At 38.3% G+C, this 27103-nt stretch overlaps 1 protein-coding gene across 2 annotated transcripts in view; it reads left to right on the forward strand.

The window, feature by feature from the left end:
* Window positions 1-442: 442 nt before the first annotated feature.
* The window catches only part of LOC126092102 (origin recognition complex subunit 6), a 77906-nt gene continuing 51245 nt past the window's right edge, over window positions 443-27103 (forward strand). For both annotated transcript variants that reach the window (XM_049907534.1, XM_049907533.1), the window contains exons 1-4: window positions 443-567; window positions 1436-1574; window positions 19609-19772; window positions 25432-25506. In XM_049907534.1, coding sequence (XP_049763491.1) covers window positions 497-567; window positions 1436-1574; window positions 19609-19772; window positions 25432-25506 — 449 coding nt within the window. In that variant the 5' untranslated portion in view covers window positions 443-496. The remainder of the gene's footprint in view (window positions 568-1435; window positions 1575-19608; window positions 19773-25431; window positions 25507-27103) is intronic.

The following is a 27103-nucleotide window of genomic DNA, read 5'->3' on the forward strand; positions in this document are numbered from 1 at the left end:
TGTGTTATGTTGTGGAATTCTTAATTTCATGCATTTTTTAGTGTGGTACTGGCGTATATCATCATTTTCGTTGAATTGGTCTTCATGATCCCAAGCAAGGAGCTGTAATTTGCACTCGTGAAAACTGTAGAAAGTTATAAACTTATATTTTACATGTTGTCTTATTTGTTTATCGGCCTCCTTTTTTAGCAGTTGCAGGAATACAAGCTGTGTAGGTTACTTAACTTATAGTTTTCTGAATAGAGGATTGCAGCTGTCTCTGTATATATTATACCTGTATGTTTCTGTCAAGTCCGATTCTACTGTAACAAATGGTACATGGATGAATAAATAAATAAATACGCCTAATATTTAGGTATCGATGGTCGAATGACTGACATGACATGTAGAGAAATTTTTGCATACGCTTACATTACTAGAGTCTTCAGAGTGGAAAGACTTTGGAATGCGCGGGAAGTAAAGTTTGTTTACTTTCTTGGATAATGACAAATTACTAATGGCTTTCCAAAACGCGTTTTTGAAGTCGTTACTTCCGAAACTCGGAATAGAAGACGATAAAGTTCTTAAGTAAGTAGCGAATTATTTATGAGTAGTTGGCATCGCAAGAAGAGTAATTCATGGCAAAAAGAAACCTGGTGTCAAACTAGAGCGACGTGGACCATCGATTTTTAGTGATTTTCCAAAATGATCCTTACCCCAGAAACTGTTTTCTTCATGTATAAGGAAAAGCCATATAGAAACTCAGATAATCGTGAATGTTCTTTAAGTTAGTGTGTCAATACCAAGTGAAAGGAAACTTTACGTACCCCATTCAGCAACTCATTGTAGTAGGTCATCCAAGTAAGAACGAAATCAGGTGTAAAGAATGTGTGTGCCATGATGTTTTAAATGTTGATAATTGTATGGCGGATTTAGTTCGCAGACAACGGAAACTGAAAACTGAGTTCTGTCATACCGTGCTGCACGCAACTGTTATTGCCACGACACTCTTGCCGAGGAAGAATTAGATGATTTTTTTTTTCCTTGACCCTTATTTAATCTGAATTATTTAAGTTCCTTACTGAAATGGTCCAGTCAGTGTAATTTTTTAAATAAATATTCAGTAAATAATTTTCTTGATTTTGTGGCACCATTTTTTATGCTTCTATGTTTATGTAGCCATTGATGTAGTGTTTAGCCCAAGAGTTAAATTTGTTCGCTGAAAGAATAATGGACCGTTATAAGTAGCGATATTGTCATGGTTACTAAAAGTGTATTACCAAAATATGAGGTAGTTTTCTTAGCAACCCCTTTCTTTCATATACCTTGTACATTGTGCTGTAAAGCAGTAGGCTGCTGTAATCAATAAAATCCACTTTTTCATTTCAAGCAGAAGTACAATGAAAATTAAAAAAAAGAGTGTCATATGCTTTACAAATATTTTTGTATCTTTCAGGAAGGCTTCAGAGCTGCAGCGCATACTAGACTTGAAAATGTCATCTGGAGGTGCCAAAAATTTAAAACTAAGTGAAAGTGCAAAGGCAGTGATGTGTGCTGATCTAGCAGCTGTACATTTTGGCATAACTTGTGAAAGGGTATAGTATTTCTGAGACATTTCTTCAATAGGCACGTGTTAGTACTTCTTTAGAGCATATTGGTATACTCTGAGCTGTAACCAACTGTTCTTAATGTTCATTCTTATTTCTTCAGCACTATTGGAACATTGGTTTATTATTATTTTATTGTGAGTTGAACAATCAGATGTCAGCTTTGACCTGTGATGAAATGATGATACAGTGTGTAATACATGCACATATAGTTACAGAACAGTAAACTGACAACATAATTGGTGATTCTGTATTACTTTTGGGAATGAAGATTTCAAGGTTTTGTTGAGAGATTTGTCTGTAGTGTAGCTCATGGCCTATTTTAAGCTGGTGATGCTGTTGAAAATATGTAAGAAATATTAATTGTGGTGATACATTGATCTATAGCTTAGTGTGAGGTCTACATGTGGTAGGATGTGACAGTTTAGTTGTGCATTGGTAAACCAACAAAAGTGATAGGCCTATCAGAAGAATAAATATAATTCATGTTATGGTGGGATTTTACTTAGATTTATTTAACTGCATCAGATTCAACTTTCTCTTACATTTGTTTATCTATCTATCTATGTATTTATTCATATATGTGCCATCCATGTAACTATAAGTTTTTGCACATTGATATAAGTTAAACATTTACACACACACACACACACACACACACACACACACACTAGCTGGTCACCCGCTGCTTCACTCGCGTACACTGTACGGCCTGCAGAATTTTTTGTTTGTTTGTTTTTAATCGATTTTTATATTGTTCACAAATTTCAACACCTTCTAAGCTTGTAGTGCTAACTAATGCCAAATAAGCATGGCCTTTTCTGAATGTGCTTCTGACCATAAAGCTGTTCTGGTAGCTGTAGCCCAGATAGCACAGTAAGCCGGTTTCAAACTTGTTTCCAGCTGTGAAGTTCAAGTATATAAGCTTGATCAAAGCTGGAATATTCAGGCCTGTTAGCTCGATTCAAGCTTGAAACAAACATCAAAGTTGGCAGAGTTCAAGCTATATTTCAAGCTTGACCTATCAAGCTTGGCTCCAGCTGTATCTACAGACGTGGAATACAGCCTGGTATTTACAGCTTGTTTTAAGCTATATAAATATTAATCTGAATTTATTGAACCTAATTAATTAAGTTACGTAATATTTAACATTTGTAACATTAACGTACCAAACTGTTTTCTAGTATAAAACAAACTTGTCAACAAAAAACAACCATTAATGCGCGTCACAAAGGTAAAATGGCTGTAAACGTAACTTTACGTTACGTAATATTTAACATTTGTAACATTAACGTACCGAACTGTTTTCTAGTATAAAACAAACTTGTCAACAAACCACAACCATTAACGCACGTCACAAAGGTAAAATGGCCATAAACATAGCAAGGCTCAGAAAAGTTAATAAAACAAGATAAAACAGAACTGGAGACAGCACACTCAAACCAAACTCCGCGCCGTCATGACGTCACACACGACAACACCCTTACGTCACGGCTAATAAACGCTTGTGGCGCTTCCCGTGGACGTCTATGGAAGCTATGCTGCGCGCGCATCTGCTGTACAGCCTGCCAGGGAAATTACAGTTTATTTCAAGCTTGGGAAAATTATTTTAATTCAAGCTAAATTTTTACAGCTTGATGTAAACTGTGTAACAGGTTGATTTTTTAATCTTGAATTTTCAACTGAACCTAAACTCAATACCCATCTTGAAACAAGCTGTGTAACAGGTTGATTTATCAATCTTGAATTTTCAACTGAACCTAAACTCAATATCCACCTTGAAATAAGCTTGAGTGCTAGCTGGGAGTCCAAAGTTTTTATTAATCATGTCTTTTGCGTTCTTGTGGAGATATTTCCATAGCAACTTTCATCCCCTAATGACTATTTCTTTATATGTAACTGAGAAGTGAAATAGCAACTGTCATAAATTTACCTTTAAATTTTCTATAATTTAACAAAATATTTTCTTAAAAATTTTCATCCCCTATTCCATTCCCTCTTGGGTTGAATTTTCAGATCAAAGAAACATGTATTCTTTTTTTTTATTTCTGACTGAGAAGTCAAATACCAACTGTCTTAGATGTAGCCTTAAAAATCCTTTAGTACTTTTTATTTTCGAAAAAACTTTCACCCTTTTTTTTTTACCCCTTAGTGGTTGAATTTCCAAAAAGGCTGAAACACGTATGTTTCGTTTTGTGACTTAGAAACCAAATACCAGTTTGCGTAGTTCTAGCTTGAAAATGCCCTTAATAGTGACATACTTTCAAAAAACCTTTCATTCCCTAATTCACTCCCTTAGGAGCAGAATTTCGTCCAATCTCTTCAATGATGCCTACAGTATAAGATCCACACCCTCTCCAAACTTCAAGTTTCTTTCCATAGCGGTTTGGGCTGGGCGATAATAAGTCAGTGATTCTGTCAGTCTGACCCTTTAGGGGTTTACGTATTGTCTTCTCCGTGTATCCAAGAAAATGAAATTTTGAGAGAAAAGTTTTGGCCAGACCGGCACACTACTAAGGGCCAGTTATACAGTCCCCGACTAGCAGCTGCTAAAGTTCTATTCTGGGAGTAGTGCGGAAAACGTGTTGTACGAACACGTAATAATGCCTAACCGAACAAATGCGGGGTAACTAAACTGATGATTGTGGCACGGTTAGTGAAGTTAACCAGGGAATAAATTTTGACACTGCCAGGAATAGTTACAGAATTAGTGATAATAAGATTGTTTGTTAGAACGAGGAAGGAGAAGAAATGGAGACTCTCACAAATTACGGAAGAATATGATGATTCCAAATTCATATAAAAATTTTGTACTACTACTTTTCGATCTCATGCTTCAGAAGCTAGAGTGTATGAATGAAATGTGAAACTATTTCCTAACATAAAACCTTTTGCTTGTAGTAGGCCTAATAGGCATTTAATATTGGTACTTCGTGTTATAAAAATGACCATTTGTGCCAAAACAGTCTCATTTATTTGGTGTGTGTAACAATTGCTGTAATATTAGGCAGGCCTATTTCATTTTATCTAGCAGACAGTGACAAAATACATGTAATCAGATCGAGAAACCATGCCAGTCTTGGGTACTATTTGTATTTACGGCTTTTCTGCGTTTTTTCATGTAGCAAAACATTGACGAACTTTGGTGGCGTAATAGATTCTTTCCCAGAAAGGAAAGTGTGCCATATAAAGCTGTGACAAGATTAGAGAGAAATAAAAGCTAGGATTTAAGGATTGAAGAAATGTGTACTGTCTTGCTTGTCTCTTGTCTTTACTCGTTTTATGTCTGCTATATTTAATTTCATGTCACACAGAACAGCAAGTTATTAGCTAATAGGCAGTAAAGACTGAAAATTTTCTGTAGAGTTCTTGTCCTCCTGGTTACAAATAATCCCATACGATTTAATTGCGAGATTTATTAAAGAGGGGCATGATGTCAAACCGGCCCACTGGGAGCAGGAGAGGCACCACAGGACATTTTAATTTCCACTGGCCTGAATATAGTTAGATGGCACCCATTACAAAATATTACACGTTTGAATTCCACAGAGCGAAATACAGAGACATGCGATGGAAGAATTCTGTGAAGAGGCGCACTTAAGACCAAATAATATGTCTTACATTCCCTCGATCATATATGTTTTATGTATCAGACCCTTCAGAAAGATGTGCGCTGCAATATGAAGATATTTTTGAAAAAGTAGATTTTTTAAAATTTTTTGGGACCTACCTCAAATGCTCAGGGGAGGGGGAGCTCCACTACCTAATATTGGCCCGGTTCGGAAATCTTGTAGATCCGGACCTGATGCACAGAGCAGTCTGAGTTGTAGTGGGGTGGTGGTAGTCTCCGTGTGACCCGTGTTTACGTTAAGTGATTTTGCCGTTTCCTTTTCATTTATTGCTGTCACGTCAAATGAAAACAAAACGGGTTTCTGTGATCGGGAGCTATCAAGTGAATTAAAATACATTCACATAGTTACGGAAGGCTAAAATAAGTTATTAGTTTCAGATTTTATTTTGTTTCTACCTTTCTGACAGTCAAGCATTAATCGCCTTGCAGAACAATGAAGTTATCGTTGCAGTTTATTAAAGAAATTTGACTTTATTAATCTTTTTCTGTTGCGGCAATCAATTTATTTGAAACAAAGTGTTTAATTCCACGCTACTACCTAGTTTCAACTGTTCGCCACATTTGAAGTTCACGTTTTCATCATCTAGCACGTATGGCGTTGTTGTTGTTATTGTTGTTGTAGTCTTCAGTCCTGAGACTGGTTTGATGCAGCTCTCCATGCTGCTCTATCCTGTGCAAGCTTCTTCATCTCCCAGTACTTACTGCAACCTACATCCTTCTGAATCTGCTTAGTGTATTCATCTCTTGGTCTCCCTCTACGATTTTTACCCTCCATGCTGTCCTCCAATACTAAATTGGTGATCCCTTGATGCCTCAGAACATGTCCTACCAACTGATCCCTTCTTCTAGTCAAGTTGTGCTACAAACTTCTCTTCTCCCCAATCCTATTCAATACCTACCCATCTAATCTTCAGCATTCTTCTGTAGCACCACATTTCGAAAGCTTCTATTCTCTTCTTGTCCAAACTAGTTATCGTCCATGTTTCACTTCCATACATGGCTACGCTCCATACAAATACTTCCAGAAACGACTTCCTGACACTTAAATCAATACTCGATGTTAACAAATTTCTCTTCTTCAGAAACGCTTTCCTTGCCATTGCCGGTCTACATTTTATATCCTCTCTACTTCGACCATCATCAGTTATTTTGCTCCCCAAATAGCAAAACTCCTTTACTACTTTAAGTGTTTCATTTCCTAATCTAATTCCCTCAGCATCACCCAACTTAATTCGACTACATTCCATTATCCTATTTTTGCTTTTGTTGATGTTCATCTTATATCCTTCTTTCAAGACACTGTCCATTCCGTTCAACTGCTCTTCCAAGTCCTTTGCTGTCTCTGACAGAATTACAATGTCATCGGCGAACCTCAAAGTTTTTATTTCTTCTCCATGGATTTTAATACCTACTCCGAATTATTCTTTTGTTTCCTTTACTGCTTGCTTAATATACAGATTGAATAACATCGGGGACAGGCTACAACCCTGTCTCACTCCTTTCCCAACCGCTGCTTCCCTTTCATGTCCCTTGACTCTTATAACTGCCATCTGGTTTCTGTACAAATTGTAAATAGCCTTTCGCTCCCTGTATTTTACCCCTGCCACCTTTAGAATTTGAGAGAGAGTATTCCAGTCAACATTGTCGAAAGCTTTCTCTAAGTCTACAAATGCTAGAAACGTAGGTTTGCCTTTCGTTAATCTATTTTCTAAGATAAGTCGTAGGGTCAGTATTGCCTCACGTGTTCCAACATTTCTACGGAATCCAAACTGATCTTCCCCGAGGTCGGCTTCTACCAGTTTTTCCATTTGTCTGTAGAGAATTCGTGTTAGTATTTTGCAGCTGTGACTTATTAAACTGATTGTTCGGTAATAGCATTATGCCATAATAAAGAACCAAACATGAGATAATGCGGTACTGGTACTCCAAGAAAATTTACATCTGAATCTGAACATACGAATGCGCACTTTAAGTTGAATTATGCATTTTAGTAGGGTTCACAAAATTCCTATGCTCTTGGAGTATCCTCTAATGTCTTGTTTCTTTTATGACATAATGTAAGATCTTCTAATGTTTTACACGTACGAACATACAGGCTTCCTGCGTCATCGTAGCTGCGCAAGCGCGGCTACGCCTGTCGTCTGGTGCAACTGCTGAAAGGAATCTATTTCTAACAGGTCAGGGGAAAATATTCTGAATGGTTGTTTGAAAAGCGATACTTTCAAGTAAAGTAAATTTCCTTTTACACAAGATGGAGTCTGTCCGCCAATGTCCGATGACTTTCTTAAATCACAGTGTGTTTCACTCTCATTCAAAATTCAAATCTTTGAGGACGACCATTTAGAATATTTTTGAGCCCAGAAGAACAGACATTTATGTCGTTAAAAGTTTTACTGGCACATTTGTGTGATGTATCTTACAGTGTAACATGCGCAAAGAAGATCAACATTATGTGTGAAAGCTTAGCTCCTCTTGCAGCTTATTAATGTTAGAGACCAATATTATACGTGAAAGCTTTTCTTTTCTTGTAGCAACACTATGTATATTAATTTAAACCATTGCCTTTCACCATTTGTGTGTTCGCACTACTTAACAGTGATGTTGCAATTGGCTGACTAAATCATGTGTCCTATGCTCTGAATATCCAGTCATTGGCTGGCAAGATCGCTTGACATGAGCTACGACTGGCTTACAAAAGCGCATCACAATCTTGATCTCAATCCTTTGGAAAGTAACATGCGGTGTTTGGTGGAATTCGAATTTAGGTAAGTGCAAACGGCCCCAGAGATGTTGGTAATGTTTGTTTACCTTCAGGCTGTGCACTTACTTATGTTGAGATGGCCACCTTAATCCAATAACTCAGACCCTTCTTCCTACTTGGGGATCTGAGTGCACACCACCCACTTCGGTGACATACCATTTTGTCTGGTAGGGGCCTTCTGATTGACCAGCTTCTTTCCAATCATGCTCAGTCTCCCTCAGTGGTGTTATTCTTACCCACTTCAGTGTTGCTCGTAGCATCTTTTTGTCTACAGATCTTAGTCTCTTCTTCCAGTCTTGCGGCTTCAATGCAGTGGTCACTACACAAAATCTTTGTGACAATGGACACTTTTAACTTAGATTAGATTTGGTTTCCATTCCACAGACCAAAAAGCGAGATGATTCAGAAAGTATAACATAAAAAACATAGAACATTTGAGTATAATACTCACTTCCCTGATTATTTGTCAGGAGATTGTCAAGATACCTGAATATATTACAGTAAACCGGAAAAGCTAATATTTACGGAATTAATACACTGCCAGAATGAAACATAGTTATGCCGTTTTAATAAATTTATGATACACAGAATACCTAATCTTGACTGTTGTGACCAAATGCTGTCAAAACCAAAATCTAACATATATTTTTACTTAAGCTTGTCCAACAGTCCCTGCTAAGATATTCATCCTTCTATAGAGTAGAAGGAGTTACTTACCTTAAAGCCTTTCAAACTCTGTTTAAACTGTGCTTTATCTCAAACAAAGTTTTAATGGTGATACTGTCACTTCCTTGTCACCATCTGACATGCCAGTTGCCATGTTGGGCTCTTTGAAGAACCAACCGGCAGTTGGGGGATACCTCTGTTGTTAGCTGCACACTGTGTCATATTGCGTCTATGAGGTTGTGTCCCCCTTTCTACAGACCCCCTTCGCCTCCTAGTGGTGCCATGGTGGACAAAAGAAATTACAACATTTATTCAGGATCATTGAAGATCTGTGCAGTGTCCCAAGTGACACCCATTCACAGTCCTTCCCCCCTTCCACTTTTAGGTGGTTTGGTGCTAAGGCTCACTGTCTAATTAACACAGTAAGGAATGCTGGAGCGCTATGTCTCCCCCTTGCGAACATGGGCTGCTTCATCTCAGATGTGGGCCAAGCTCTGTAGTCTTCTGGGCCACCAACCACCATTCCTGGTCTGTTCCTTCATGGTGGTGTTTGTTCCAAGTCCCAGTTCTTGCTGAACACCTTGCGACCTACTTTGTGACAGTGTTGCCTTCTTCTTCTTCTTATTCTGCTACCTTTTGAACATATAAAACCCAAGTTGAAGAGCTCTGCCTATTGTCTATTCCTGTTGCCAAATTACGTGATGAATCTTATGCTGACTGGGAACTGCTTCAGGCTCTTCACTTGGCACACGACACAGCTCCGGGACCTAACTCAATTTATAATCCAATGATCCAATATGTGACTCAGAGGTGCCATATCCTTAAAGTCTTCAACTATTTTGGCTTTTTAATATCTGACAGATTAGTCTTGCCAACATGCTCTACAAACAGCTTGAAAGGATAACAACATGATGATTAGGTCGTTGAATCATGAACCTTTCGTCCGCCCTATCAGTTTGGTTTCTGGGATGGGTGGTCCTCTACAAGCTATCTGTTGAGGCTGGAAATAGAAATCTGACAAGCTTCTTCATGACATTTTACTTACCCTCTATGACTGGGGATTTTGAGGCTCTCAACAGATTTTTGTTTGTCAGTTTCTACTCCACCAGTTGTTTCGGGTTAGAGTTGGTACATTACTTAGCTTTCCAAGAGAACAGTTTCGTGCAATCCTGCTTATAAGTGTTAGTTCCTCATCAGCATCAATGGGCTCATGATTTCTGTTGGACTGCTGCTCACCCCTGCAGTGTATGTCAATGACTTTTGCATTTGGTATAGTGCCCAAACTGTGACATTGGCTGAATGCCAGCACCAAGGTGCCATCCAAAGGGCCTCCATGTGGACCCTTTTCCATGGCTTCTGGTTCTCTCCCATGAAAATGTGAATTGTGCATTTCTGTCATCATATGACAGTCCATCCTGACCTAGAATTCTACTTGTGTACCCTGCACTTGGATGTTGTCGCACAGTCTCAGATGTTGGGTCTCCCTTTTGATAAAAAGCTTATTTGGCTGTCCCATCTTTGTCAACTAAAGATTAGGTGCATGCAGAAGTGTAATGCTCTCTGCTTCCTTTCCCGTGTCTTGGGGTGCAGATCATTCTACTATTCTCCACATTTACTGGGCGCTGGTCTAATCTTGACTGGGCTGTGGTTGTCAGGTTTATGGATCAGCAGCATCAGTCCATCATTATGAGGCTGACAGTTGGAACATTCTGGACTAGAGCTGTAGATTGTCTCCTTGTTGAAGTGTTGATATTCCCTCTTCAGTTCACTGGTATCATAGACCGATACCATGCCTCCTTGTTGAAGTGTTGATATTCCCTCTTCAGTTCACTGGTATCATAGACCGATACCATGCTAGACCGATACCATGCCACACTTGCTAGGCCACACCTTCAGTTGCTACAACTATGAGCGCCCTCTGCCACTGCAGTGTAGGCTGTCCGGCAGCAGCTACACACAGCCCAGTCTCAGTCGCAGTCTCTGACAGTCTTCAGTCTTAGTCAACAATCGATACTTCGCTCGTGCATGAGTGGCGGTAGCCTCACACTGTATGATGCTTTAGTTTGCTTCTTGTAATAGCTGGACTCGATTGCTGTTTGTTCTTTTGTAAAGTTTCTTCTCAGTGCTGGAAGAAAGCTACAACTCAAGTAAAACTTCTCTTTACTGTATTTGTGTGTTTGCTAATCATTTGATCTCCTGTCCAGCTTCTTTATGACGACAACTGTTGCACACCTCTGTAGCCCACACCTCCTTACCATTGTGTATAAAGTAGTACACAAGAAGTTCTTATGGCACCAACTTTTACTCACTTGCAAAATCATTATCTGAAAATTTCCTAATCTTCCAATTTATAAAATTCTTCTTGCCTACCATGGGCATTGATCCCGACATCCACCCTCGTGTGGGATTATCAGCTGAGTGCACCTTGAAGCCCTATGCCAGAAGCTCCACTGAACCTCCATAGTATGTGCTCCCCGTTTCCCCGCACGCTCTCCCCCCTGGTAATACCAAGACCACGAGTTAGGACTTATCTATTTCGAGACCTGCAGTTTTAGTCGTACCCATGACCTCTGTGTCTGTTCCTCTTAGCTCTTCAGGAGTACCAGGGTGCTGTCATCATTTACACAGACAGCTCTAAAACCGTAGATAAGATGCACACAGAGTTGTCATAGCAAGATTGAATATTAAAATGCCCAAATCAGCGAAAAATATACCTACTCAAAAAAGCAGATAAAAATTCATTTGACGCTTTCCTAAGAGACAATCTCCACTCATTCCAAATTAATAATATAAGTGTAGACCAGATGTGGCTTAAATTCAAAGAAATAGTATTGGCAGCAATTGAGAGATTTATACCAAATAAATTAACAAACGACGTAGCTGATCCTCCTTGGTACACAAAACGGTTTAGAACACTGTTGCAGAAACAACAAAACAAACATGCCAAATTTAAACAGACGCAAAATCCCCAGGATTGGCGATCTTTTACAGAAGCTCGAAATTTAGTGGGTACTTCAATGTGAGATGCCTGTAACAGTTTTCACAACGAAACTTTGTCTCGAAACCTGGCAGAAAATCCAAAGAGATTCTGGTCGTATGTGAAGTATGTTAGTGGCAAGAAACGATCAATGCCTTCTCTGCACAATAGCAATGGAGGTACTATTGAAGACAGTGCTGCCAAAGCAGAGTTACTAAACACAGCCTTCCGAAATGCCTTCACAAAAGAAGATGAAGTAAATATTTCAGAATTCAAATCGAGAACAGCTGCCAGTATGAGTAACGTAGAAGTAAATATCCTCAGAGTAGTGAAGCAACTTAAATCACTTAATGATAGCAAGTCTTCTGGTCCAGACTGTATACAAATTAGGTTCCTTTCGGAGTATGCTGATGCGTTAGCTCCATACTTAACAATCATATACAACTGTTTGCTCAACGAAAGATCTGTACCCAAAGACTGGAAAGTTGCACAGGTCACACCAATATTCAAGAAAGGTAGTAGGAGTAATGCACTAAATTACAGATCCATATTGTTAATGTCGACATGCAGCAGGATTTTAGAACATATATTGTGTTCGAACATTATGTATTACCTCGAAGAAAACGGTCTATTGACACACAGTCAACATGGGTTTAGAAAACATCATTCCTGTGAAACACAACTAGCTCTTTATTCACATGAAGTGTTGAGTGCTGTTGACAAGGGATATCAGATCGATTCTGTATTTCTGGATTTCCAGAAGGCTTTTGACACTGTACCACACAAGTGGCTCATAGTGAAATTGCGTGCTTATGGAATATCGTCTCAGTTACGTGTCTGGATTTGTGATTTCCTGTCAGAGGGGTCACAGTTCATAGTAATTGACAGAAAGTCATTGAGTAAAACAGAAGTGATTCCTAGCATTCCCCAAGGTAGTGTTATAGGCCCTTTGCTGTTCCTTATCTATATAAACGATTTTGGAGACAATCTGAGCAGCCGTCTTTGGTTGTTTGCAGATGATGCTGTCGTTTATCGACTAATAAAGTCATCAGAAGACCAAAACAAACTGCAAAACGATTTAGAAAAGATGTCTGAATGGTGCAAAAAGTGGCAGTTGACCCCAAATAACGAGAAGTGTGAGGTCATCCACATGAGTGCTAAAAGGAACTCGTTGAACTTTGGTCACACAATAAATCAGTCTAATCTAAAAGCCATAAATTCAACTAAATACCTAGGTATTACAATTACGAACAACTTAAATTGGAAGGAACACACAGAAAATGTTGTGGGGGAGGCTAATCAAAGACTGCGTTTTATTGGCAGACTCGTAGAAAATGTAACAGACTTACTAAGGAGACTGCATACATTACACTTGTCCATCCTCTTTTAGAATACTGCTGCACGGTGTGGGATCCTTACCAGATACGATTGACGGAATACATCGAAAAAGTTCAAAGAAAGGCAACACGTTTTTTAGTATCACAAAATAAGGGAGAAAGTGTCACAGAAATAATACAGGATTTGGGCTGGAAATTATTAAAAGAAAGGCGTTTTTCATTGCGACGGAATCTTTTCACAAAAATTCCTATCACCAATTTTCTCCTCCGAATGCAAAAATATTTTGTTGACACTGACCTACATAAGGAGGAACGATCACCACAATAAAATAAGGGAAATCAGAGCTCATATGGAAAGATATAGATGTTCATTCTTTCCACACGCTATACGAGATTGGAATAATAGAGAATTGTGAAGGTGGTTCGATGAACCCTCTGCCAGGCACTTGAATGTGACTTTCGGAGTATCCTTGTAGACGTAGATGTAGATGGGATAAACTTTTACATCCCCTGCCTGCCAAGACCAACATTTGTTGCCAAGAACATGTAGTGTGTTGCAGCAGAGCTCAGAGCCACTAACAGAACCCCACATTTTATGAAGCACACCTCCCGTGACTGTGTTTTAATGTGTAGTGACTCGATGAGCAGTCTCCCAGTTATTGATTGATGTGACTCTAGTCACTCTGTGATACTCGTATCTGCTATTTGTGACCTTCTCTCTGACCTGAGCCATACTGCATGCTCCGTCGTCTTTCTCTGGGTCCCAAGTTGCATAACCTCAACTCCTTTTCGAATCTGAATTTCACCTGGTCCTTCTCCAAAACCCAAGCCACCTTCCTGGATGTTGCCCTTCATCATGTTGGAGCTCACATCCACACCTCTGTCCACATCAAACCCACAAACAAACAACAGTACCTTCACTTTCCATTCCACATCAAATGCTCCCTTCCCTACAGCGTAGGTATTCGTGGCAAACGTATCTGCTCCAGTGACGAATCCCTCAACAATTACACCAATAACCTGACCAGTGCATTCCTCTCCCGCAACTATCCCGCAGACCTTGTCCACAAACAGATGTCCTAAACAGTACATTCCTCCCCAGCCAACAACAATGTTCGTACCCCCAGACCACTCAGAAGCATCCCCCTTGACACCCACTATTATCCTGGCCTCGAATACATCAACAAATTACTCCGCCAGGGATATGACTTTCTCAAGATCATCCCTTGACAATATTCTCCCCACACCACCCAGAGTTGCCTTTCGTCGCCCCCCTAACCTCCGTAACATCCTTGTCAAACCCTACAATATTCCCAGACCACCTTCTTTACCCAGCTGTTCCTACCCCTGCAACCGACCCCACTGCAAAACCTGCCCCGTGCATCCCCCCCCCCCCCCCCCCCCCCACAACCACCTACTCCAGTCCCGCTACTGGTAAAACATACACAATTCAAGGCAGGGCCACATGTGAAACAACTCGTCATTTATCAGCTGACATGCCTGCACTGCACAGCCTTTTACATCGGTATGACGACAACTAAACTGGCTGAGCGCATGAGCGGGCACAGACAAACTGTCCGCCTAGGAGATGTCTAATACCCAGTAGCAGAGCATGCCGTCCAGCATAATTCTAAGGACCTAGGAACCTGCTACAATATACATGCCATTTGGCTTCTCCCACCCAACACCACTCCCTCGGAACTGCAGAGACTGGAACTTGCACTCCAACACATCCTTTCATCCTGCCATCCCCCTGGACTGAACCTACATTAACCAACCTCACTCCAATTTACTATTCAGTCTTCTCCTTTTTCCCTCTCCTCTTTAGTCATTCACGCATATTTTCATCCTACGGGAATCATGAAAGGAGGTTGTATACATGGAAGAACCCTGGAGATACTAAAAGGTTTCAGATAGATTATATAGTGGTAAGACAGAGATTTAGGAACCAAATTTTAAATTGTAAGACATTTTCAGGGGCAGATGTGGACTCTGACCACAATCTATTGGTTATGAACTGTAGATTAAAACTGAAGAAACTGCAAAAAGGTGGGAAATTAAGGAGATGGGACCTGGATAAACTGAAAGAACCAGAGGTTGTACAGGGTTTCAGGGAGAGCATAAGGGAACAATTGACAGGAATGGGGGAAAGAAATACAGTAGAAGAAGAATGGGTAGCTTTGAGGAATGAAATAGTGAAGGCAGCGGAGGATCAAGTAGGTAAAAAGATGAGGGCTAGTAGAAATCCTTGGGCAACAGAAGAGATACTGAATTTAATTGATGAAATGAGAAAATACAAAAATTCAGCAAGTGAAGCAGGCAAAAGAATACAAATGTCTCAAAAATGAGATCGACAGGAAGTGCAGAATGGCTAAGCAGGGATGGCTGGAGGACAAATGTAAGCGTGTAGAGGCTCATCTCATGAGGGGTAAGATAGATACTGCTTACAGGAAAATTAAAGAGACCTTTGGAGAAAAGAGAACCACTTGCATCAATATCAAGAGCTCAGATGGAAACCCAGTGCTAAGCAAAGAAGGGAAAGCAGAAAGGTGGAAGGAGTATATTGAGGGTCTATACAGGGGCGATGTTTTTGAGGACAATATTATGGAAATGGAAGAGAAGGTAGATGAAGATGAAATGGGAGATATGATACTGCGTGAAGAGTTTGACAGAGCACTGAAAGACCTGAGTCGAAACAAGGCCCCGGGAGTAGACAACATTCCATTAGAACTGCTGACAGCCTTTGGAGAGCCAGTCCTGACAAAACTCTACCATCTGGTGAGCAAGATGTATGAGACAGGCGAAATTCCTTCAGACTTCAAGAAGAATATAATAATTCCAATCCCAAAGAAAGCAGGTGTTGACAGATGTGAAAATTACCGAACTATCAGTTTAATTAGTCACAGCTGCAAAATACTAACGCGAATTCTTTACAAACGAATGGAAAAACTGATAGAAGCCGACCTCGGGGAAGATCAGTTTGGATTCCGTAGAAATGTTGGAACACGTGAGGCAATACTGACCCAACGGCTTATCTTAGAAGAAAGATTAAGGAAAGGCATTTGTATACTTAGAGAAAGCTTTTGACAATGTTGACTGGAATACTCTCTTTCAAATTCTGAAGGTGGCAGGGGTAAAATACAGGGAGCGAAAGGCTATTTACAATTTGTACAGAAACCAGATGGCAGGTATGAGTCGAGGGACATGAAAGGGAAGCAGCGGTTTGGAAGGGAGTGAGACAGGGTTGTAGCCACTCCCCGATGCTATTCAATCTGTATATTGAGCAAGCAGTAAAGGAAACAAAAGAAAAGTTCAGAGTAGGTATTAAAATCCATGGAGAAGAAATAAAAACTTTGAGGTTCGCCAATGACATTGTAATTCTGTCAGAGACAGCAAAGGACTTGGAAGAGCAGTTGAACGGAATCGAAAGTGTCTTGAAAGGAGGGTATAAGATGAACATCAACAAAAGAAAAACGAGGATAATGGAACGTAGTCGAATTAAGTCGGGTGATACTGTGGGAATTAGATTAGGAAATGAGACACTTAAAGTAGTAAAGGAGTTTTGCTATTTGGGGAGCAAAATAACTGATGATGGTCGAAGTAGAGAGGATATAAAATGTAGACTGCCGATGGCAAGGAAAGCGTTTCTGAAGAAGAGAAATTTGTTAACATTGAGTATTGATTTAAGTGTCAGGAAGTCGTTTCTGGAAGATTTTTGTATGGAGCGTAGCCATGTATGGAAGTGAAACATGGACGATAACTAGTTTGGACAAGAAGAGAATAGAAGCTTTCGAAATGTGGTGCTACAGAAGAATGCTGAAGATTAGATGGGTAGATCACATAACTAATGAGGAGGTATTGAATAGAATTGGGGAGAAGAGGAGTTTGTAGCACAACTTGACTAGAAGAAGGGATTGGTTGGTAGGACATGTTCTGAGGCACCAAGGGATCACCAATTTAGTACTGGACGGCAGTGTAGAGGGTAAAAATCGTAGAGGGAGACCAAGAGATGAATACGCTAAGCAGATTCAGAAGGATGTTGGCTGCAGTAGGTACTGGGAGATGAAGGAGCTTGCACAGGATAGAGTAGCATGGAGAGCTGCATCAAACCAGTCTCAGGACTGAAGACCACAACAACAACATAGTCTTTATACTACATACCTCTTTACTTCTGTATGCATCCTCTTTGGTTTGAAGCTGGCACAGTACTTAACAGTAGAATATCTTTGGCTTCCCTCTGACAACCATGCCTCCATCCTTGCTACCCTCCCTGTTTACCTTTTCCTGTTGCTTCATAACCTGCAGTGTAACGGAATCCACTTCCCTTCTTCCCTTTTTTCCCCTCTCTCCTCCCTGATGAAGGAACTAAGTTCCGAAAGCTAGGAATGTAAATTTTCTGTTCTGTTTTGTGAATCTATCGGCTGTACTGAGCTGAGGTAAGTACTGGCCAGCCCCTCTCTTTGTTAGTATTTGTTTCACATCTTAATATGAGATTTTCCATTAATCATTTAAGTCATTAACATACAACCTCAACAGCACGGGTTGAGAAATTAAGGAAATAGAATGGCTTGCCATTAAACCTTACAATGATAAGGTGAAATTCCGGCACTACTCATAGACCCTTTTAAAACTGAAAATGTTTATACATGGTTTGCGTCCCAAGAGTTGTCAGGCACTTGTTATCTGGTGTTTGAGTAGATATTTGCAATTTCATTTTCAGATTCTGTAGCTGTAGTAAGCCCAAACAAACAGTTATCGCATATTTCAAGTGATGTCCATTGTTGACAGAAAATGTTGCTTTGTTTCCAGTTACAAGCAAAATGATTTTTAAAGTGGAATTTTGCATGCCGATTCCATTAAGTGACCCCGATTAGTCAAAGGGACAGTGGAATGCAAAGAAGAAACAGCAATTTTGCCTCATTTGCCAGGGAGGAAAGAAGGAAAGGTTTTGGAAGGTTAGAAATTAAAGGCAGGTCTCAGACTCCAGGATGAGAGAGACCGCTTCTTGAGAGAACAAGGAGGAAACTCAAAGGAATCATTCTTCTGATAAAATTAGTAAAATAGACAAAAATGTAAGAGAAAGTAGACAAATTACAGAAGATGGTAAAGGGATTGAACATTACAAATTTCCAAAATTCAAACTAATACAAATAGAGAACTGATTGCACACACAATTCTTAGGAGTTTAGAATTTCAGTTGCAACAGTAATAATATAATTTTTAACTTGGCCTGTTTTGGTTTACAGAGTGGATTGGCATTCTGTAGTCCGTTCCTTCTCATAGGCTTTCCACAGTGTGAAGTGATGCTGCTGGTTGCATCAATACTGAGGGGTGTTGAGGATCTGTACTTTAGGGATATAAACCCAGTACTTAATTAAATCCAAAAGAAGCAGTTGAGCTATGTGAAATGAGGTGACCATGTCAGGGTCTATCTTGTCCCCTATACCACCGTGGAAATTTTTCTTTGTGAGTATTCTGTTATGTGGATATTCTGAAACCCATATCCAGAAGTTACAAAATTTGTTGTTCCTGTAATATGACATTTAGATTACACACTGTGTTTGACATGGAAAATTTTAAGATACTGCAAAGCCTTTGTTGTGCCCAATTACAATGCTATGTTGGGCATTGCATCGTAACTGAGAATAACACAGGCACTGCAGTACCCTATTTATCCGCTGACACTGGGCAAGCAACTTTCAAGTAAAATATCTGCACTGTATGGGAATATACATAGTAGATGTATGTGTACAGGTTAAGGACACGTGGTTAACAACATATAGATGTTTGGGTCTGGCCATGAGTCATGCTCCGATAGCCAAATGGTAAGGCGGCCACTTGCAATAAGGGGATCGTGTCCTGGTCTGGCACAAATTTTCATTGTCATCATTCTATTATACAGCTGATGGCTGCCCATGTTCGGAATTGTGAATACTTTTAATGTATTTCAGAAAATTATTGTCTGGCAATATGATTCAAAATGTTGCGTGTGGAGCGGCATCGTTGAAGCTTATATATTGGCAGTGACCTCTGTAGTATCTGGGCTTTCTATGTATGCAGTATCAGTTGCTCTTTGGGGATGTTGTGCACAATTGTTTCAGATATCTGAAGTTACTGTGCAGTCCGTGAAATTTACTTCCATTCCCTGCACAGTAACTTTTGGCAAATATCCTTTACTGGTTCATTAGAAATGTGCTGTCATCTGTCACAAATTTTCCATGTGTTTTTTTATTATGTGATTTGTGTTATTGATTTGTAGTGTACACAGTGAAAAACTATATATGCAATTATGATAGAAGAAAACTTGACATACCACAGCGTGACTAGTGCATTCCCACAAGCAGGCATTGTGTCAGTACTTTCAGCACCTGAACTTACCCTACTCAGTAGAAATGAAGCAACTAAAGTGGAAAACACAATTAAATCGTCTTTAAGTTAAATGTGCAAATTGGAAATCTTTTTAGTGTTATACAACTATTAATTAGGTCTGTTTAACATTAGGTAAGTAATTTGCATTGATGATTTAGACATTGTATTATATGTAATGTGCGGGATGCTAGAAATGTCCAGTAACAAAAAACATTTTCTTTTGATTGACGATATTATGTCACTCCTCTGATTTAAATTATTTGAATGTTGTCTATTTCCAGGATGACTTTGTAAGACTTTCTGGAATGAAGAATAGATTATACATAACAAATCGCAGCATAATAGAAAAGCTTGTAGGAATGGAGGAGACACTAGATGTGAATAAAATTTGTGTACAACTTGGTATTTCTGAAATAAGCAACTTTGCTCAGACAATTTTGGATCAGTAAGTGAACTTCAAAATCTCATTAATATTTGTTTAAAATTTTTCATAGCGGCAACAGTGCTATCATCCATAGCAAATTTTCCATGTGTTTGTGTATCCATAAATTATCTACTTAATGTGTAATATGTGTTATAACCATATGTGTGATGTGTTATAACCATAACCATCACATTTTGGTTGTTAGTTCAGTTTTGTATTTTTTCCTTGTTCCATGGTTCTTACTAGTGACAACTTACCATGATGTGGAACATATCGGCAGGTTACATTTTATCAGTGTAAACACGGCTACGCTAGCCATTTACGTAATTCAATCTTTTCGTTAAGATCTCTGTCAATGACAAAATTTGATGAATGTAGCCCAACCATGTGCATACCGCCTACTCAGAAAATAATCAGTGGAGTAGTAGTTGTCAAGTAGAAATCATTTCAGATTGGTTTTGAAACTTAAACTATTTGCCGTCACCTTTTATTCACAAGGGAGTTGTCATAGATTTTTATGGCTGCTTACTTTATGTGACTAAGGTGCGAATAGTGGAGGCTATTTTTGTTTGATGTGTTATATTTATGAACCTAAAATTGTTTTCAAATAGTGCCAGATTGTTAACAACAAACTTCAAAAAAGAATAAATGTATTGTGAAGCAGTTGCTAGTAGCACTGCCTGTTTTTGTGAAACAGTTTGTGACATATAAGTTCAGGATTGTAACTAGATGGCACATTGCACATTGCTGTACAATGAATTCCTTGTGTTTCTATGTAGAATTGCTCCAGAAAATTATTCCGTATTATATCAGTGAATTGACATATACAAATTAAGCTAATTTTGTAATCTTTTCATCACAAAGTCAGCAAACAGACATGAGAAAATGTTACTATAGTCAAGCATTTGGCAGGATCCGTAATGTGTGAATTCCATGCTCTGCAAACTGCTGTGAAGTGTAGGTAGAGAGTACTCAGCATGGTAGCACATGTTAGGGTTTTTTCTCATTCCAGTTACATATGAAACATGGGAAGAATGACTATGTAAATGCCTCTGCATACCACAGTTAGTCTAATTTTGTCATCACAGACTCTACAGGAACGATGTCTATGGATCTGGGAGTGGTGCTTAAGACGTTGTTGTGCACCCAGCGTAAGATATAATTATTGTCGTCATTATGTATGGGTGTCAAGTATATCTCTAGATTTTTCACTTAATACTGGTTCTTGAAAGTTTGTGAGCAGATTTTTGCAGGATAATTTATGTCTATCTTTCTGAGTCTGCCAATTCAGGTTTTTTGACAAATGTTCCATGTGTCCAATCTGACATAGATTCCACACTCGAGAGCAATTTTCTAAGATAGGACACACAAATAATTCGTAAGCTGTCTCCTTTGTAGACTGACTGCATTTCCCTAGTATCCTGTTGATCGAGCCAAGTCTGCCAATACTGTACTCCCAATTGAAATTATGGGACTATTCCATTTCATATCCCGAAAACAGTCACATCCAGATATTTGTAGAAGTTGACTGATTCTAAATGTGAATCATTGATACTGTAACAATAGGATATTAAGCTTTTATGGGTTGCAAAGTGCATAATTTCTGTATATTTAAAGCTAGTTATCAATCTGTACACTTCTTTCAAACCTTATTCAAGATAGACAGACTATTTACACAGCTATTTCAGACAGTACTTCATTGTAGGTAACTGCATTGTGTTCAAAATGTCTGAGGTTGCTATTAATATTATATGTCTAGTCTGTAATACACAACATGAACAAGAAGGGCCCCAACACACTAACCTGTGATACGCCCACTGTTACTTCTACTTTTTTTTTATAACTCTCCATATGAATCTCTACAAAAGATAGCATGCTGCATCCTCCATAGCAAGAAACCCTCAACCTAGTCATAAATTTTGTTTGATACTGTGTATAATTGTACTTACATTAATATACATTGCTATGTTACCAAGTCATATGCCTTTTCTCGGGATGCCATAAGAAAAAAGCCCGTGTTGGGTCTTGTACGATCAGTATTTTTGGAATCCGTGATGGTCAGCTTGAAGGACGTTATTTTTTCTGGATCACTTCTGTTACCCTTTTTGAAGATTGGTGTGACCTGTGGTTTTTTTCCAAACGCTGTGCACAATTTTTTGTTCAAGGGATCTGCGAGTTATTGTGGTTTAAATAGGAACAACTTTGCTGCAGATTCTATATTAAATCTGACAGGGTTTCTATTGGACCCTGGAGTCTACGTTAATTATACCAATTTTGGCTGTTTCTCAATGCTGCTGACACTAACATCTATGTCACTCATCTTTGCGTTGGCAATGAGATTGTACATCTGTGACTTTCCTAGTAAAAGAACATTTGAAAACTGATTTCAGTATTTCTGCTTTTGTTTTACTACCCTCCATCTCAGTTTCTGTGTCATCCATGAGTGTTTGGACACTTTTAAAATTTGCATATGAGCAGAATTTCTTTGGGTTCCGACATTTTGTGAGAGATCTTTCCATAAGATTCTGCTATCATAGTCATTTAATGTTTCATGCTTTGTCCTCTTCACAGCTAAATGCATTTCATTCAGCATCTCTCCACAGCTGTGCGCTTTGTCTTTCACATATCGTGCAGAGGTCATTGTTTCTTTAGAAGTGACTGAATACCCTGGAGGGTCCCACCCGTCGTTAGCTATGTACTCTGTACAAACTGTCCAGTGTTTGGTCAACTATTCTTTTAAACTTTAGCCACAGTTCTTCTACATGTTCTTGCCCCTGGGTAAATGTTTTGAGTGTCTATTTGAGGTGTGGCACTATTGCATCTTTATCTAACTTCCCAAACATGTAAATCTTCCTACTTGTTCCAGCTGCCTTTTCACTTTAGTGCTAATCATTATGCACAAATTAGAATTTTGAAAAATCAGTTTTACACATTTTCTTCCTCACGTGCTGTATTGTTGTTGATTATGATATACCTTGCCTTGCTTAAAACTGAATGTACTGTGTACCCTTGATTATGATGCTTTTATAATCAGCAAAGATCACAATTTCTGCTTTATCAGTGTAAGGTGGAATGTTATTCATATGTAGCAAGAACGACAGTGGTCCAGTACAACGTAACACTTGGCTTTCTATCAGTTAAATATTAAGTGATCCACTTACTCATTATATCTCAAAAGCTATAGAGTTGTAAGTTTCTCCAAACTAAAATTTATTTGCACTGTCAGATGCCTCAGACAAAAAATTGCAGTAGGTGAAATCTTGTCATTCACATATTTTAATACACTGTCAGTGAAATAGTAAATATCATGTTCAGTGGAGAAGCCCTTCTACAATTCAAATTGTGACTGACCCAGAATTTTCTATTTGCAAGTATGCTCATAGATTAAATGCATTATCTCTTCCAAAACTTTAGAGGAGGAGATTAACAGTCAAACAATTAGGTACTTACTAATACTTTTCCTAATGCTTGCTGAAATAAAATTCTAACAATGTGTTACTTTTATCTGTCTAGAAAGATACATTATTATGTATAAAAGGCACAGCTGACCACAATAGCTATATCAGAAGAATACAACTTTAGTATTCTGCTTGAAATGTTATTACTCCATGAGAATTTTTGTTCTTAAGGGACTTAATTATTTTTCTGGTTTAATTGGAAGTGATCTCAAATTGATTGAATGCTTGTGGTGCTGACTATCACGTCTACTGCAATGCTTTTTATTTTGAGCTGACTGTCCCCAGTTTCTCGTTTACATTTAGAAAGTGATTGTTAAAGAGGTTTGTTATATGTTTGGCATCATGTACTGTTTGCTCATTATCTATAATTACTAAGATAATTTTGTCTCTTGATTTACCATTGCCCTTCTCTCTACATTTTATATTGTTTTGCTTTTATTTTCAGTGTATTAAGCTCTTACATGACATGCAAGTGGTTTGATATTGTTATAACTCTTTCAATAAAAACAATACTTCAAACTTCAGTGGTGCAGTGAGGTGCATATCACACGTTTGTTAATCTCCTAAAGCACTAACTGTGAGCGAGCTAATCTTGAGTTGTTGTTTTATTAATATTTTCTCTTTACTTTTTTACTATGTCACTGATACTACAGTCCATTGTTATGAATATATTACTTTTAGCTTTTGAATTATTCTGTGTAATTTTTGTAGCCAGTGAAGAGAAATAATCTGCTACTAAATATGCGGACAGTATTTATGTTAGAAAACTAGAGTGTAATTAGTTACAGCTGTGAAATTTGTTTTATTTATTTATTTATTTATTTATTTACATGTCAAGTTCTGTAGGACCAAATTGAGGAGCAAATCTCCAAGGTCATGGAACGTGTCAGTACATGAACTTACAACATAAAAGTAATAACAGATAAAAATAAATGTTCATGAACCTAAAATAAAATCAGTCCATAAGTTTAAGCAATGCTATCAGCAATACAATGAGAATCAGCTTAATTTTTCAAGGAACTCCTCGACAGAATAGAAGGAGAGACCCATGAGGAAACTCTTCAGTTTCGATTTGAAAGCGCGTGGATTACTGCTAAGATTTTTGAATTCGAGTGGCAGCTTATTGAAAATGAATACAGCAGTATACTGCACACCTTTTTGCACAAGAGTTAGGGAAGTCCGATCCAAATGGAGGTTTGATTTCTGCCGAGTATTAACCGAGTGAAAGCTGCTTATTGTTGGAAATAAACTAATATTGGTAACAAGAAACGACAATAAGGAATATACATATTGAGAGGCCAATGTCAAAATAATTAAGTCCCTTAAGAACAAAAATTCTCATGGAGTTTTCCTGAACGTGGGCTTTCCACGACAGCTTACTACCTATCTGAACACCTAGGAATTTGAACTGTTGAGTTTCACTAATCATATGCCCGTTCTGTGAGATTAAAATGTCAGGTTTTGTTGAATTGTGTGTTAGAAACTGTAAAAACTCAGTCTTACTGTGATTTAACATAAGTTTATTTTTTACAAGCCATGAACTGAGGTCATGTACTGCACTACTTGAAACCGAGTCAATATTGCACACAACATCCTTTACTACCAAGCTAGTGTCATCAGCAAACAGAAATATTCTAGTTACCCATAATACTAGAGGGCATATCATTTATATAAATAAGGAACAGGAGTGGCCCCAACACTGATCCCTGGGGCACTCCCCACTTGACAGTACCCCACTCAGATCCCACATCACAGCCGTTATCAGCATTGTGAATAATGACCTTCTGCTGCCTGTTGCTAAAGTAAGAAGTGAACCAATTGTGAGCTACTCCCCTTATTCCGTAATGGTCCAACTTCTGGAGCAATATTGTGAGATCAACACAGTCAAATGCCTTTGTTAAATCAAAAAAATACGCCAAGCGTTCGAAACTTTTTGTTTAGCCCATCCAGTACCTCACAGAGAAAAGAGAATATAGCATTTTCAGTTGTCAAACAACTTCCAAAGCCGAACTGTACATTTGATAGCAAATCGTGTGATATAAAATGATCAATTAACCTTACATGTGAAAGGTGTTTTACCTTACCTCATAATTATTACATGTGTCACTTCGATGAAGCCAAATTTTTGTGCATTAAGTTATATGGTGGCTATAGCAAGAGTAAGGTAGTGCACTTCACCCTACGTTTACTTCTGTCTTATGAATCTTTGCTTTTCTTGCCAGATATTTGGAACAAAATGCTGTTGCAGAAAGAAATGACAAGATGTACGGTATAATTGCAGTATATGTAGCTTGCAGGTAAGCCTCATCACAAAACTGTTTTTGCTATTTCAGATTTGTTGTAAAGTTAATTCTGTTATACAATAATACAAATTTTATTTTCATTGGAACCTCACATTTTCAAAATTATTCATATTACAAAAATCCTGTTACAGGTATACATTATTTGAAGTCATATTCCACTTTTGTCTCTTCATATTTCACATAAAGACTTATCCTTAAAATCTGTCACTTTCTAGAACTATGTTGTAGTTTGCATTTTTATATCTCTGAAATAAGAATTATCAGTAATTAAATTTAGACTTTAGAGAGCAGGAGTCAGGAATGCCACACAGAGTACCTTGTTGGATCACACAGCTCTGCAGTTTAGTTTTAGCATAGGCTTGCTTCACCATTTTCCTAATTTTGTCAGTTTTTAGCTTTCTCATTCGTATCTTATGCATTCATTGCTACTAGATACTTTATAACATCGTGTAAACATTTTCATTTTGGTCTATTCCTTTTTCTGTTATAATATATCAATTTCCATAGTATCTTATACCCATTTCCATAATTTCTTTTAAAAGTCACATATCATTCCTTATTCATATACTAGCCATCTTAGTCTGTGTGATGTTATAAATGTGGCATTTTCTAAAATATTTATTTATTCATTTATCTGCACAGATGCCAAATGGGCTATAGTTTTTCCATTTATTTTCCTTTAGAAAATTTGTAAACATCATTTATTGGCTTTTGTTAGCATCCAGACATTTGTTGCATAGGTAAGAACTGATCTGATGAGTATCTTACATATACTACATTTCATCCAACTAATAATTATTTTGCTCTTTAACCATTTGCCTGATGTTGACAAGTTAAATTGTAATGAAACGCCAGTCTACAGGTGCTGTTGATGAGTTGAAGCACTTCCTCTGTGTTTTCCTGGAGCACTGTTGATGAATTAACTCATGACACCTTGCTGTACTCCTGAGTGCTAATGATGAGTATAGTTGCACCGCTCCTCGGATGCATGTGTGTTGTTGACGAGTTTACCCATACAGTGGATTTTCATCCCCTTACCTCAGTAGCTTTTCACTCTTTTGGCTGATAAGTTGTGTTCAGCTGCATTCCCATTTTTATGCATTCAGTTTCACATGGTGTGTTACTGTTTACCAAGTTAGGTATCACAGTGTTTCGGTCATCAGCTATTTTCATAGGAACAGATGGCAGAGATACAAAGAGCAACAGTGGGGATAAATCATTCAATGTTAGCGTAACTGATAACTCCTCTACAGATTTTGAAAGCACAGGCTTAAGCTGTCAACATAGAAGGTCTCAACAAGGAATATAATGGATAGTGAAATGCTTGTGATAAAAGCATGGTATGGTGTCAGATTTGATTGGAAAGTATTGTCCACTTAGTTGTGCATTTGATGATTTGCCTTTGGGGCAAAACAGTCAGCTAGAGAATGATCCAAGCAGTTTTGTTATTTTTCATTTTATCCTTGACATAAGATACTATACTGACAAATACACAGACTTGAGGTGTGAAGTACTGTAATATCTATTTTGTATGTCAAGTGCATAAAAGTAAATATTTAGCATACAATGCTTCAGGAAGACAAGAATAATA

The sequence above is a fragment of the Schistocerca cancellata genome, chromosome 7 (genome assembly GCF_023864275.1).
Source record: "Schistocerca cancellata isolate TAMUIC-IGC-003103 chromosome 7, iqSchCanc2.1, whole genome shotgun sequence".
Lineage (NCBI taxonomy): Eukaryota > Metazoa > Arthropoda > Insecta > Orthoptera > Acrididae > Schistocerca > Schistocerca cancellata.